Below are 14,836 nucleotides of genomic sequence, written 5' to 3' on the forward strand. Positions count from 1 at the left end.
TGGGATTTGGAGTGAAATCTCTGGGGTTTGGGGTCCTAACCCCAAATCTGGGGTGAAACCTCTGGGATTTGGAGTGAAATCTCTGAGATTTGGGATCCAAACCCCCAAATTTGGGGTGGAATCTCTGGGATACGGGGTGGCATATCTGGAATTTGGAGTGAAATCTCTGGGATTTGGGATGCAAATACCCAATTTGGGGTGGAATCTCTGGGATTTGGAGTAAAATCTCTGGGTTTTGGAATTCAAACCCCAAATTTGGGGTAGAATCTCTAGGATTTGGAGTGAAATCTCTGGAATTTGGGATCCACACCCCAAATTTGGGGTGAAATCTCTGGGATTTGGAGTGAAATCTCTGGGGTTTGGTGTCCAAACCCCCATTTTAGGGTGGAATTTCTGGGATTTGGAGTGAAATCTCTGGGATTTGGGGTCAACTCCCAATGTGGGGACAGATCTCTGGGATTTGGGATGCAGCCCCCAAATTTGGGGTGAAATCTCTGGGATTTGGAGTGAAATCTCTGGGATTTGGGATGCAAAGCCCCGATGTGGGGAAAGATCTCTGGGATTTGGGATCCAAACTCCAAATTTGGGGTGGAATCTCTGGGATTTGGGGTCCAATCCCCAATTTGGAGTGGAATCTCTGAGATTTGGAGTGAAATCTCTGGGTTTTGGGGTCCAACCCCCAAATTTGGGGGGAAATCTCTGGGATTTGGGGTCCAAACCCCAAATTTAAAGGTGAAATATCTGGGATTTTGGGGTCCCAACCCCTAATTGTTTCTGCTCAGCTTTCCAAATGGAACTTTCCTATTTCTAAATCCAAGAAGGGCAATTCCTTTGCCACTCTTTATTTAGGTACAGGCTGTCCCCTCTCGAATAACAGGATGATGCAGATACTCCTTGAGTGTTCTGAAGTAAAATTCTTCAGGAGTTCATAAATTACTTCCATAAACTTGCCCATATCATTGGCCTTCACATGCATTTAAAGACAGACAGATGGATAAAACAGACTGTTCTTTTGGGGTCATGTCTTAGCAGTCAAATTAAATCAGGATTATCTTCTAGCAATGAAAAAAAAAAGCAGTTTATTTTCCATTTGTATTTTGTGGGGGGAAAATACTTTTATTTTCCACCAGAGAGGTCCCTCAGAGCTGGAGTAAAACACAGTCCCAGGCAGAGCTGCCACCCAACAACCTCTTATTGAGGATAAAGGGCAAGGATAAAGGATCTGCAAGCCAGGCCTAACCCTAAATCCTCACTAAGACTCTTCACTGGGCTGAGTCTGACTGGTCCAACACTCAATCAGATATTCTAGGCCAGGATTAAATCTCTTGATCTCCCCAAAGCAGCGTGTTCCTCTCTGTCAGACTCTTGATTTCCTGTGCTCAGGCCTCGCAGCCTTTCTCGAGGTTTTCAAATTGAAAAAAAAAAAAAGAGCTCAGGGAGGAGGCTGCAAAAATCAGGGTTTGGGCAAGGTTTTTTTCTACTGGTTTTTATGAGCTTGATGGGTCGTGGTGCTGACAGGAATTAACTCTTTGTCACAGCACAGGCAGTGCTGAAAAAGCGCTGAAAGGCTCCACCTCCCACACAGTGACAGAGCAGTTTGTGCTGCTGGGAATTATGGAATGGTTTGGGGTGGAAGGGAGCTTAAAGATGATCCAGTCCAACCCCTGCCATGGGCAGGGACACCTTCTACTAGCCCAGGTTGCTCCAAGCCAAAATCTCTCCAGCAAATTCTCCTGGCATTAAACTGAGCCTCTCCCCACTTCATACATTACCACAGAAAGGAGAAATTATTTGCTCCATCTTTAACCCAAAAAGACACCTCTGGAGTTGTACATTTGGGCCCCACAGCTCCTTATTTGCTACCTAATTTTTTTTTTTTGGCCTCCTTTCTGCCCTGGTCACAGCTGCCACTGCCAGTTGTGCCTCCTGCAAAATCCCACAATGGTTTGGGTTGGAAGGGACATTAAAGATCATGCCATTCCAAGCCTGGACACCTTCCACCAGCCCAAGTTGCTCCAACCCCATCCAACCTGGCCTTGGACACTTCCAGGGATGGGGAGTGCACAGCCTTGGAAGTGTTGGGATGGAGCCTCTGGTCACTTCAGCCCTTCCCTCACACACAGCACCAGGGAATTCAGGGCTCCACCAAGGGAAATCCCACCCCAAGGCCAGTCAGAGGCACGGACATTCCAGGAGGAGCAGCAGGTTGAGGTGTCCATGAGCCCGGGGAGGGAAGTGCTTGGGAGCAGGAAGAGCTTTTCCCAGGATCCCAGAACCATCAAGGTTGGCAGAGACCTCCAGGATCATCCAGTCCCACCCTCACCCAGCACCACCAGGATCACCCCCAATCCATGGCCCCAAGGGCCACATCCAGACACCTCTGGGACACTCCCAGACACAGGGACTCCACCACCTCCCTGGGACACTTATTCCAAGGTCTGACCACTCCTGCAGGGAAAAAGTGTTTCTAATCTCCAATCTGAATCTTTAATGTCCAGTTTGAGGCCATTTCCTCTCCTCCTTTCCCTTGGACATGGCAGCAGAGCCTGACCCCCCTCCCTGCCCCCTCCTGTCAGGGAGTTGGGGAGAGCAATGAGGTCCCCCCTGAGCCTTCTCTTCTCCAGATAAACCCCCCCAGCTGCCTCAGCTGCTCCTCCTAAGACATGTTCTCCAGACCCTTCTCCAGACTCACCACACTTTTATTAACATTTCCAAAGGAATAAACCCACAATTCCCGGGTGCTCCTTGGCACTGTTGAACTAAAAAGTGTGTTTTTCCACGTCACAAAAGTTCTCTGCTGGAGCCCATTTCATTTGATAAGAACCCAATAAAATGTTGCCCCCCGAGTCTTCATTGCCTCAATTGATTAATAAAAAAATACAACAAAGGCAAAACCAGGATTCACCTTCTTGGCAGATTGAAATAATCAGACCTTGCAGCAAAAAATGAGGGAAAAGTATCCTCCTGGAAAATATTAGTCTTTGTGCTGTTTAGAGTTCCATAAAAACTCAGGGAAAAGATAAATTCTAATTCTAATTAATAGCCAAAATTATTAGGAAATCTTACAGGACAGCAGAAGTCAAAAGAAATTAGGGGGGCATGAGGCCATGTAGTTATCTAGGAACCCTTCAAAACCTTATTATTATTATTATTATTATTATTAATTAATTATTTATATTTCTATTGTGTTTCTATTATGTTTTTATTTCTATTATATTTTTATTTCTATTATATTTATATTTATATTTATTTTATTTATATTTTTATTATTATATTGTATCTATTATTATATTTATTTATTTATTGCCATTGTATTTCTATTATATTTATATTTCTATTGTATTTTTATTTCTATTATATTTCAATTTGTATTTGTATTTGTATTTGTGTTTGTATTTGTATTTCTATTTCTATTTCTATTTCTATTTCTATTTCTATTTCTATTTCTATTTCTATTTCTATTTCTATTAAATTTATATTTATATTTTTATTTTTATTTATATTTATATTTATATTTATATTTTTATTATATTATATTTATTATTGTTATTTTTATTATTTATATTTCTATTGTATTTCTATTATATTTATATTTATACTTATATTTGTAATTATGTTTATATTATATTTATATTTATACTTATATTTGTATTTATGTTCATACTATATTTATATTTAAATTTATATTATATTTTTATTTTTATTTTTATTTTTATTTAAATTTATATTATATTTTTAATTTTTATTTATATTTTTATTTATATTTAAATTTATATTATATTTTTATTTTTTATTTTTATTTTTATTTATATATATTTATATTTATATTTGTATTTATATTTGTATTTATATTTATTCTTATTCTTATTTTTATTGTTATTTTTACTTTTATTTTATTATATTTTTATTTTTATACTTATTTTTATTTTTACTTTTATTTTATTTTATTTTATTTTATTTTTATTTATCATTACCCCTCCCCCAACAAGCCTCCCTTCACTTCCCCTCCCAAACCCCTCATTTTTCCACCATTTCACCCCACTCTCCTTTCCCTCCCTGGTGACCGAGGCTGGAGCTGGTGTGGGGTGATAGAAACAGGGCTGGATCCTGTGTGGTGACCCACAACCCAGGAACGTGGCTGCCTCCACTCCCCTCTCCTTTCCCCCCAATTTTTTAACATCAGCCTAAAAAAAGACTTCGGGATTTCCTTCTGCCTGGGTTGATAAAGAGAAATCCACGGCCCCAAAAAACCGGGTTGTTTTCCCCCTTTGCCTCAGGATTTCGGTTGAGGGAGAAAGGGCAAGAAGGTTTGGCGGGAAAATAAAAAGAGAGAGAAAGGAGACGGTTTGGGGACATTTCGAATGATCAGGCTCTGGGATTTGGGGTGAAATCTCTGGGATTTGGGGTGGAATCTCAGGGTTTCAGGGTCCAAACCCCAAATTTGGGGTGGAATCTCTGGGATTTGGGGTGAAATCTCTGGGTTTCAGGGTCCAACCCCCAAATTTGGGGTGGAATCTCTGGGATTTGGGGTGGAATCTTTGGGTTTTGGGGTCCAACCCCCAAATTTGGGGTGAAATCTCCAGGATTTGGAGTGAAATCTCTGGGTTTTGGGGTGGAATCTCTGGGATTTGGAGTGAAATCTCTGGGATTTGGGGTTCAATCCCCCAGTTTGGGGAGAGATCTCTGGGATTTGGAGTCCAACCCCAAAATTTGGGGTGGAATCTCTGGGATTTGGAGTAAAATCTCTGGGATTTGGAGTGAAATCTCTGGGATTTGGGATGCAAAGCCCCAATGTGGGGAGAGATCTCTGGGATTTGAGGTCCAAACCCCAAATTTGGGTTGGAATCTCTGGGATTTGGGATGCAAAGCCCCAATGTGGGGAGAGATCTCTGGGATTTGAGGTCCAAACCCCAAATTTGGGTTGGAATCTCTGGGATTTAGGGTGGAATCTCTGGGTTTTGGGGTCCAAATTCCCAAATTTGGGATGGAATCTCTGGGATTTAGGGTGGAATCTCTGGGATTTGGGGTTCAACCCCCCAGTTTGGGGAGAGATCTCTGGGATTTGGAGTCCCAACCCCCAAAACTGGGGTGAAATCTCTGGGATTTGGAGTGAAATCTCTGGGGTTTTGGGGTACAAGCCCCAAATTTGGGGTGGCATCACCGGAATTTGGAGTGAAATCTCTGGGTTTTGAGGTACAAACCCCCAATTTGGGATGGAATCTCTGGGATTTGGAGTGAAATCTCTGAATTTTGGGGTACAACCCCCAAATTTGGGGTGGAATCTCTGGGATTTGGAGTGAAATCTCTGGGTTTTGGGATCCAACCCCCAAATTTAGGATGGAATCTCTGGGATTTGGAGTGAAATCTCTGGGATTTGGAATCCAAACCCCCAATGTGTGGAGAGATCTCTGGGATTTGGAGTCCAACCCCCAAATCTGGGGTAAAATCTCTGGGATTTGGAGTGAAATCTCTGGGTTTTAGGGGTTCAACCCCCCAGTTTGGGGAAGAGATCTCTGGGATTTGGGGTCCAAACCCCAAATTTAAAGGTGAAATATCTGGGATTTTGGGGTCCCAACCCCGAATTGTTTCCGCTCAGCTTTCCAAATGGAACTTTCCTATTTCTAAATCCAAGAAGGGCAATTCCTTTACCACTCTTTATTTAGGTCCAGGCTGTCCCCTCTCAAATAACAGGATGACGCAGATACACATTTGGGGTAATAAATTTTGGCGGGAAAAAAGAGAAAAGAAAAAAGAGACAATTTTGGGACATTTCAAATAACCAGTCTGGGTAAACACTGTCGAGAAACAGGCTGAGAACGACCCACCCCGGGGATGATGATTATTTTTCTTGCTCCTGAGCCCAAACGTCGCTTTTGCTGCGCCCAGGATTTTGAAACTCCGCGAAAATTCGTTTGGGTGAAGAAAGGGACAAAAAGGGAACTGCTGGAAAACCGTCACAGGCTTGGAAGGAAAGGCCATTCAAACAGAAGGTGCTTTGGCAGTGATGAAATATCTGCCCTACCACTCAACCCAAGAGCTGTTGGTCAAGGATTTCCAGCACCAGGGCAGGTGGGAGTTTGATCCCGTGCCGGGAGCTGCACCTGGGTTACCAAAATTGGATGAATGTGGAATCAGAGGGTGGAATTTGGGTTGGAAGGGACCTTAAAATCATCTCATTCCAACCCCCTGCCGTGGGCAGGGACCCCTTCCACCAGCCCAGGTTGCTCAGAGCTCCAGCCAGCCAGGCCTTGGACACTTCCAGGTGTTCTTTAGGTATCCAACATGTCCTTCAGCCTCACAAGACTTGTCTAGTCCACCCAGAAACACAGAATTCTGGTGCTGTAGCAACACTAACAACAGTGATGAACATTAAACAGGACAACAAACCCCATTCCGGGGTGTTGACTTAAATCACTTGCTGGACCAACCGGCTTTAATGAAACTCCTCCTTTTCTGGGCAAATCATTCCTTGGTCCTCAAGCAGCTGCTCTCCGAGTTTTTTGGGCAACACTGTGGCCCCTGCCACCCCTCCTGGCCCTGCTCTGCCACTCTGCAAGCACATCCCCCACGAGGTTCACTCTGTTTTTTTATCAGAAGCACAAAATTTCCCTCCACACCCCCTCCCCCCCTTCCCCCAGCGCCGGAGCCTTCCTGTGCTACAGATTAAACACCGAGCTAAAAAAAAATAAAATTAAAACGAACAAATAAATAAATAAACGAAAGGCTGACGAATGGCAGGAAGATCCTCCTTGTTATTTTAGCAGTATTGCTTCCTCTGCCCGCTCGGGGCAGCTGCCGGAGCGGTTCGGCCACGTCTCGCTCGGCCCTTCGAGCATCTCCCCCGCCCGGGCCAGAAGGTGCTGCGAGCTCCGCTGACTCACCCACGGCTCTCTCTGCCGTTCCCAGTGCCAGGAAACACAGATGTAGAACAACTTTTGACACGGGGTGGGGGGTGGGGGGAGGAAAAAAAAAAGAGTCGGAGCGAGGCAGGAGAGCTGTTAAACATTTGGGCATCCTGTTAAACATTTGGGCATCCTGCCCCGTGCCCGCGTCCCCGCCGGGTGCCATCCGAGCCGCTGCCGGTTGGGACGAGCCTTCCGCATTCCCAAACCCGCTCGTTAACAGGGATAAACTCCTGACTCATCCCGACCCCGCCAGCGAGGCCGGGAAATAAGTCTGGGACTATAAAGTGCTGCTCCCTGGACGAGCCCTGTGCCACCCTCGCGGGCTGTGCGGAGGGATGGGGAGGGCAGGGGAGAGGGGAAAAGTTCAGCCGGAGCGTGAAAATATTTGGGAAGGCGGTTTTGAGGGGGCAGGAGAGCTCCTGGGGCCAGTGGCCGGGCTCAGCGGGGTGAATAAGGGGTGAATAAGCCGTGACTAACCCGGCGGCTCCGAGGGGGGCTCTGAGAACGGCACTGGGGCGCTGCTTTAAGAAGGGCAGGCGGCGGGTGAAGCCTTTCAAATCCCCCCTCAGCCTTTTCCAGAGCTGTTTCCCCCCTCCAAGATTCCCCCGGTTCCCCCCTCGGAGCCCAGCGTGGCATCAAACCCTCACTTCGCCCCGGCCACGCGAGCCGCAGCAAACTTTTAAGCAGGTTTCTGAGCTTTGCCCGGCTTTCCCCTGGTGGACATGCCTTTAGTCAGGCTTAAAGTCCAGCCTAAGTGAGGCAGCATCACGCTCTGCTGGCTCCGGGCACCGGCTGCTCCCTGCCTGCCATCCGTGTCGTTGGCTGCTGGCTGTCACTTGTCAGGGCAGTGGCTCAGAAAAGTCAGAATCCTGCCCCAAAAAAATAAAAGGATCGGGAAAAGGGTGGCTTGTGCTCCCAGCGTTGTGTCTGCAGTCATTCACACGAGCCATTCCAGCACACTCTGATTTATGAGGAGCAAATTCACAACCACGTTTGAACAGTCTCGATGAGCCCTCGTTATAATCTCTCCGATTAGTAACGAGGTGATATCCCTGCAAGCTCGGTGTTGACCTCCAGGAGAGAGCCTCAAAGCCAAAGTGAAGTGGGAAAAAGCATGTACTATGAGCAAAAAAAAACCCAGACAATTCTCCAAACATGCATTTTCTCCAGTGCATGGGAAAGCCAAAAGCATATTTAGAAAATTCTGAATGGCACTTACCTCTCAAGAAGTGCTGGTAAGAAGGAAGTGACTCAAATATGCTGTTCGAAGCCATTGTTTCCTCTTTAAAAAACTCACTCTCTCTTTCCTGGGAAGGGATCTATGACTTCTTCCACCTTGGGGAGTGAAAAATGAAGGTTGGTCATTGTTGCCACCACCACCCTCCTCCCGGCCATCGCCGGCGTTATCCCGGCACGATTGAGGAGGTTCTTTTTTTTTTGCTGAAAAAGAAACTCTGAAATCGTTTCTTAACAAAAAAAAAACAAAAAAAAAAAAAGAAAAAGGCAAAAAAAAAAAAAAGAGAGTGGCTTGGTTGTGGTTGCTGATGCTTACCACCCTACGAAACCCTCTGTGGTTTGCAGTCGCAGCGGCTTCGCCCTCCCTGCGCTGACCAATCTCCCGGACCCGCTCTCGTGTGACTGCCTCAGCACCCAACTTGTGGTTCTGTGGTTGTTTATGAGGGCCCAAAAGAGTGTTTCACACGACCAAAATTACAAATTTAACTGTTCCCCTTTTTGCCACGACCTGCCTCCATTGGTCCCTCCGGGTCACGTGACGGGAGTGATGTCGAGTTTCTTTTTCTTTTTTTTTCTTTTCCTTCTCCCCCCCCTTTTTTTTTTTAATTTTTTTTTTTTTAAACTTTCTGAAGTCATGCCCTACCCACTCCACCTGCCCTCCCCGGGGCTGCTGCAAGGCAGGGATGGGAGTCTGCTGAGGGAGGGAAAAGCAAAGTGACTCACCAGCCCTGATGCTCCCAAATGGTCTTTTGCTGAGTGAGTTCAGCTCCATTTGTTTGGTTGTTTGTGGTTTTTGGAACTCCTGATTATTTTGATAGAGGGTTTCCATTGCTGCTTAGTCCATAGTAATTCAAACCTGGGTATTAGGCAGGATGTGCAACTCATCCTGTAAAACATTAGGGATCAGCTGGAGGGAAGACCACTGCCTGGGGAGAGAAAGCTGTAAAAAGATATTTAAAAAAAAAAATGAGCAAAAAAAAGAAAAATAAGCTGTCAGGGGAGATAAAAAAAGGCCCAACATTATTTTGAATCTGTGTGATGGCACTTTCTAAGGAATTCCTGAAGGTCACAGTTAGTTACTTCCATAGGGTCTAATCCAATAGTTCTTCTTTAGCACTACAACTGGTCTTCCTTTTCCTTCTCCCTTCCCAAGAGAAGGAAAAACAAATTAAAAATAAAAGGCCCAAATCTAATAATTAAGTGGCAGTTCTGGCTCTGGCTGTGTCAATGAAAAAAGAGGGGAGAAAATCTGCTTCCTACTCCATGGAGCAGGAATCCCTGCATAAAATCAGGTGGTTAATGTATTTTGATTTTTTAGAATGTCTCTTTTCCTGACACTTCCTGCTTTTCAAGAGCAAATGTTGTCCACCAAGGCATCTTGATTTCCTTTTAGGATTAACAGGGAGCTCTGTGTGTGTGTATAGAGTAGATTTTCCTCAAAAAAAAAGGTAATTTGCCAAACCAGGAGCTTGTAGATTCCCAGGATGGTTTGGGATGGAAGGGTCATTAAAGATCATCCCATTCCAACCCCCTGCCATGGGCAGGGACACCTCCCACCAGCCCAGGTTGCTCCAACCTGGCCTTGGACACTTCCAGGGATCCAGGGGCAGTCACAGCTTCTCTGGGAATTCTATCCCAGGGCCTTCCCACCCTCCCAGCCAGGAATTCCTTCCCAAAATCCCATCTATCCTTACTCTCTGTCAGTGGGAAGCCATTCCCTGTGTCCTGTCCCTCCATCCCTTGTCCCAGGTCCCTCTCCAGCTCTCCTGGAGCCCCTTTAAGCACTGGAAGGTGCTCTGAGGTCTCCCCAGAACCTTCTCTCCTCCAGGTTGAACAATCCCAAAAGAACTTCTCGTGATACCAAAGGATTTGGCAGTTCCAGCCACACGTATTACCTGGGAAATCAGGAATTTCTCCCAAATTAGTTTCCTGGGAAAAAAAAAAAAACAACAAAAAAACAACAAACAGAGCAACTCTGAGCAGCAAGAACAGAGAATTTAGGACACTCCACAACCACGCTCTGAGCTTGGCTTAATCCCGAGTCAGGTTTTTTTCCTGCTTCCCGGCTTTCCTACCACAACGAGCCGCCAAGTTTTTTTGGCTGGGCCGGGATAAAACCTCTTCCCGCTCCCGGAGCTGGAATCTTTCCACTCCCGTGTAAACAATCCAAGGAGCATCCACCTGCCAGCGGCGCCGGCTCCCCTGGGCTGCTCGCCTGGAGCCGGGAGATCCCACCTGGAATGCGCATCCCGGCTCCCGGCGCGGCTCCCGGCAGGATTCGTGCCCTGGGGCGGGCGCTGCGGGGCCGGGACCGGCAGAGGGAGCTCGGGCTGGTGGGACCTTAAGTTTGGCTTCACTTTGCTCCGAGTTACCGACCCAGAAAGCCGGGGATGGGAGTTTAACTTGGCTGCTCTGGGCACGGAACTCCAGGACCTTGTGGAACGTTCACCCGGGTGGGAGTCAAAGCCCCAAATTTCAGACGCGTCTGTCACCATAAATAAAGGTTTTAAATGAGGAGATGCACAATGTGCTGAGTCACCTGTGACTGTACATCTGCTCTGCCCCAAAAACAGGACCATAGGATCATAGAATCATGGAATATCCTGAGCTGGAAGGACTCCCAAGGATTACCCGAGTCCAATTCCTGCCCAGGACACCCCAACACTCCCCCTTGTCCCTCAGAGCGTTGTCCAAACCCTCCTGGAGCTCTGGCAGCCTTGGGGCCGTGCCCACTGCCCTGGGGAGCCTGGGCAGTGCCCACCACCCTCTGGGGGAAGAACCTTGTCCTGAGATCCACCCCGAGCCTGCCCTGTCCCAGCTCCAGCCCTTCCCTGGCTCCTGTCCCTGCTCCCAGTGAGCAGAGGTCGGAGCTGCCCCTCAGGGGGAAAGGATGAAGGATGTGTTGGAAGGTTTTTAAATGCCCTCAGGGATTGGAGATGAGGCCACCAGGGATGTATTTCAGTGTGTCCAAAGGCGAGATCTCTGCTGTGGCAGGAAAAAAATCAAACCTCTTTATTCCTTCCCCTTTGTCCTGGCATCCAGAAAAAAGACTCCTCCTGCAGGAACTCTAATCCATGCCTGCTCAGAAGGCAGATTCAGAGTCTTAAATCACTATTTGGGCCCTGAGTGACCTGAATGCCAACCCTGTGACAAGGGAATGACAAATCACACAATGACACCTGAAAATAAATGATCTTTAGGGTCCCTTCCAGCCCAAAACCATCGTGTGATTCTTTGATTCTGTGACTCTGTGATTCCTGTTGCATTTTATTCCTCTTTTCCTGGGGTCCAGGGCCAGGATGGACAGGCAGGGCATGTGCTGTGAGTGCCCAGGCAGCCCTGGGCAGGCAGCCCAGCAAATGCCAGCTATGCTGATCCCCCTCCCCTCAGTCATCTGCTGGGGCATAACTATGTGACAAGCCACACACTTGGGCCGGTTTTGTCACCTCCTGGATGGCAGATGATGCAAGAGAAAAGCCTGAGTGTTTCCACACACAGCCTGCCCTCCCAGTCTCCCACTTGGCAACAGTCAGCTGGAAATAGGACATGGGAACAAGCTCTGGGGAGGTCGAACCACCCCAAATTTTCAAGGAATGGGTTGTGCCACGTGGGTCTCTGTGATGCTCCAGCAGGAGGATGAACTGCTCTCCTCCCACCCACCAGAGAGAAGCTGTGAATCCCCCCCCAAAAATTGGGCAAGGGGTGCTGGCAACGCTCCACAAACCACAGAGTGCCATGTTGAGCTGGGAGCACATCAGCTGTTCCTGCAGCCTCACCGTCCATCTGGGGCAAAATGTGTCCCCAGCGTGGCTGGCATAGCTCAGAGGAGAGGAATAAACCGAATTCTTTCCCAGTTTGTGCCCCAAGGAGGGTATCTGAGGCTGGCTGGGGGAGCTGTGCCACCCTCAGTGCCGGGCTCAAGGTTTTTTTTTAAAGCTGCCCCTGTGGTTACTGTAAGATCAGGCCCTTGGAAAACTCGTGGCACTGGTGTTTGGGCATCATTTGCTTTCTAATGGATGAGATTTGTCCCCCCCCCGAGGGACCTCCAGGCCACAATTTATATTTTCCATCTACACCCCTTCTCTTCCTGCTTTTCTGGAAGCCAAAGTGAAAAGTTTCAGGCTCCCATCACCTGCACGAGTCTCCCCCTACCCAGCAGTGCCAGAAAATACCTCAATTTTTTGATGTTTCTAAAAGAAAAAAATTACTTTTTGCCAACCTAAACCCTTGCCTTGAGTCTGAACCACTTACTGAGTCAGGACTGAGAGGCTGGGAATGGAATTCCTGCAAAATCACCCTGGAATAGCAGAGCAGGAGGAACAGAGCAGCAACCTGGAGCTGCTGGTGCTCCTTTTCCATCAGCAGGGAGCTCTGGCTTGTCGTGGTCTCCCAGAACCCTCAAGAAAATAACAATTAAAACAAATTCCCAGGAGAAAATTCCCCCAAAGCTGGGAATGCCTGGGAATGGGATTCCCCCCATGCCTGGGAATTGGGGCTGTCAGTCAGCCCAGCCCAGGAGAGAACAGGAAACCTCTTCAACCAACACCCCAACGTTTCGCTTCAAAACTCAAACCCTTCGGGCTTTTTGTCACCAAAAATTGACCCAGATTAAAGAACTGAGCTAAGAAAAAAAGTGCCTGACCTAAATGAACTGTTTCCTTCTGCTCTTCCTGTTTTTGCAGCCATCCCAAAAGTGCTGCATCAGAGGGTTCTGTTATGGGAACCTCACCGGGATCGCTCCGCTGCTTTTGGTCGTTTCTTTTTTCCTCCCCCCAGGATATAAAGGATTATTTATTTATTTATTTCCAATTATTTCTTTTCAGGAGCAGAATTTGGCAGGTTTTTTCGTCAGTTTTCTGCTGGTGGCTTGAAAAAAAGAGTCAAGTGCTTGTGGCCAGCAGGGGAAAAGGCAGAAGAGAGGAGGAATAATAAGAAATTTCTGGGGAAGGAACAGGGGAGGAAAGCCTCAAAAATCCAGATATAAACACCTAAAGCCACCACTTTCCACTGTCCCAATATCTGCACCAGCAAACCCCTGTTTGGATGCAAATAAAAGAGAGGAACAGCTCGAGGCAGGTAAATAATCTCCTGACACAAACCAGTGGCAAGGGCTGAACTGGGGTTAAATCTGCAAGGCCTCAGTTTGAACTCCTGTCAGCAAAGTCACCAAACACAGACAAAAATGTGCCCTCATTGCTTTAGGAGTTGTTTTTACTGGGATCACTGGGATTACTCACAAGTGGGGTGAAATTCTGCAGGGTTTGCCATCTCTTTTTTCTTATTTTTTACCTGGTTTTAGGAACACTGAGATGGTTGTCCGGGTATTATAACGAGTTTTTGCTCCACTGTTTATTTTTTGGGATGTATTTAGGGATTTTTTTTTCAAAGCAGCTCGTTGTTTTCCTATCAATGTAAAAAATTCTAATTTCAATATCTCTTTAATAAGAAATAGAAAGTGTAGAAAGAGGAGCAATCCAGGCAACTTAGTGATAAAAATTCAAATTAGAATCAGAGAATGGTTTGGGTGGGAAGGGACCTTAAAGATCATCTGGTTCCAGCCCCCTGCCACGGTCAGGGACACTTGGAATTGTCATTTTCCAGGGCCAGTTTGCCACTGCCTTGATGATAAAACACATTTATATCGATTTATATCCCATTTGTTTGCCCCTCAGTGTAACAGAACAGCCCAAGGTGTGTTCTGTTTGAGGACTCACAGGGAACACTGAGATGATTGTCCGGGTATTATAACGAGTTTTTGCTCCACTGTTTATTTTTTGGGATGTATTTAGGGATATTTTTTCAAAGCAGCTTGTTGTTTTCCTATCAATGTAAAAAAAAATATAATTTAAATATCTCTTTAATAAATAGAAACTTGAGAAAGAGGAGCAATCCAGGCAACTTAGTGATAAAAATTCAAATTAGAATCAGAGAATAGTTTGGGTTGGAAGGGACCTTAAAGATCATCCAGTTCCAACCCCCTGCCATGGGCAGGGACACTTGGAATTGTCATTTTCCAGGGCCAGTTTGCCTGGGAAAGGAGATTCCTCACAGAGCTGAGGATTCCTGATTTCCTGATTTCCTGACTGAAATCAGGGCTTCCAACATCTGAAGGCCCTTTCTGGGACCTCCAGTGGGAAGGATGGCACTGGAAGGGAGCTCCTGGTGTTGTTTGTAGGCTTAAAATGAGCATATTTTGTTTAGGATTATTTATTTAGTCTTTGGGAGCTGGCAGAGGTTTCTCTGCTCAAAGTTCTCTGGGTACAGTGTGTGAGGTTGTACAAAGTTTCAGGCACTCAGGGGCTGCAAATCAACCCCCTCCCAGGGCTGTGCTGCAGGACAGCACATTGTCATGGAATCCTGGAATGGTTTGGGTTGGAAGGGACCTTAAAGAGCATCTCCAACCCCCTGCCATGGGCAGGGACACCTTCCACTAGCCCAGGTTGCTCCAAGTTTATCCAGCCTGGCCTTGGACACTTCCAGGGATCCAGGGGCAGCCACAGCTTCTCTGGGAATTCTATCCCAGCCCCTCCCCACCCTCTCAGCCAGGAATTCCTTCCCAATATCCCATCTATCCTTACTCTCTGTCAGGTTGAATCCATTCCCCCTTGTCCTGTCCCTCCATCCCTCAGAAATGGTCCCTTTAGGAACCAGAACTCTCCTTGTCTGTCCCTTTATCCCAGTTTAAGGTGGGATGG

At 46.7% G+C, this 14,836-nt stretch overlaps 1 protein-coding gene across 3 annotated transcripts in view; it reads right to left on the bottom strand.

The window, feature by feature from the left end:
• RUNX1 (RUNX family transcription factor 1) overlaps positions 1-8,716 on the bottom strand; it is a 188,801-nt gene extending 180,085 nt beyond the window's left edge. For 2 of the 3 annotated variants that reach the window (XR_007905101.1, XM_051791233.1), the window contains exon 1: positions 8,125-8,362. Coding sequence is in view for 2 of the 3 variants with exons in the window: in XM_051791233.1 (XP_051647193.1) it covers positions 8,125-8,179 (55 nt within the window). In the remaining variant the exon portion in view is untranslated. Of the gene's footprint in view, positions 1-8,124; positions 8,363-8,457 lie in introns of those variants that run through there. The other variant, XM_051791232.1, reaches the window with a different exon arrangement.
• Between the last annotated feature and the right edge of the window lie 6,120 nt (positions 8,717-14,836).

The sequence above is a fragment of the Manacus candei genome, unplaced genomic scaffold (genome assembly GCF_025592945.1).
Source record: "Manacus candei isolate 608988 ecotype Guabito, Panama unplaced genomic scaffold, ASM2559294v1 h1tg000031l, whole genome shotgun sequence".
Lineage (NCBI taxonomy): Eukaryota > Metazoa > Chordata > Aves > Passeriformes > Pipridae > Manacus > Manacus candei.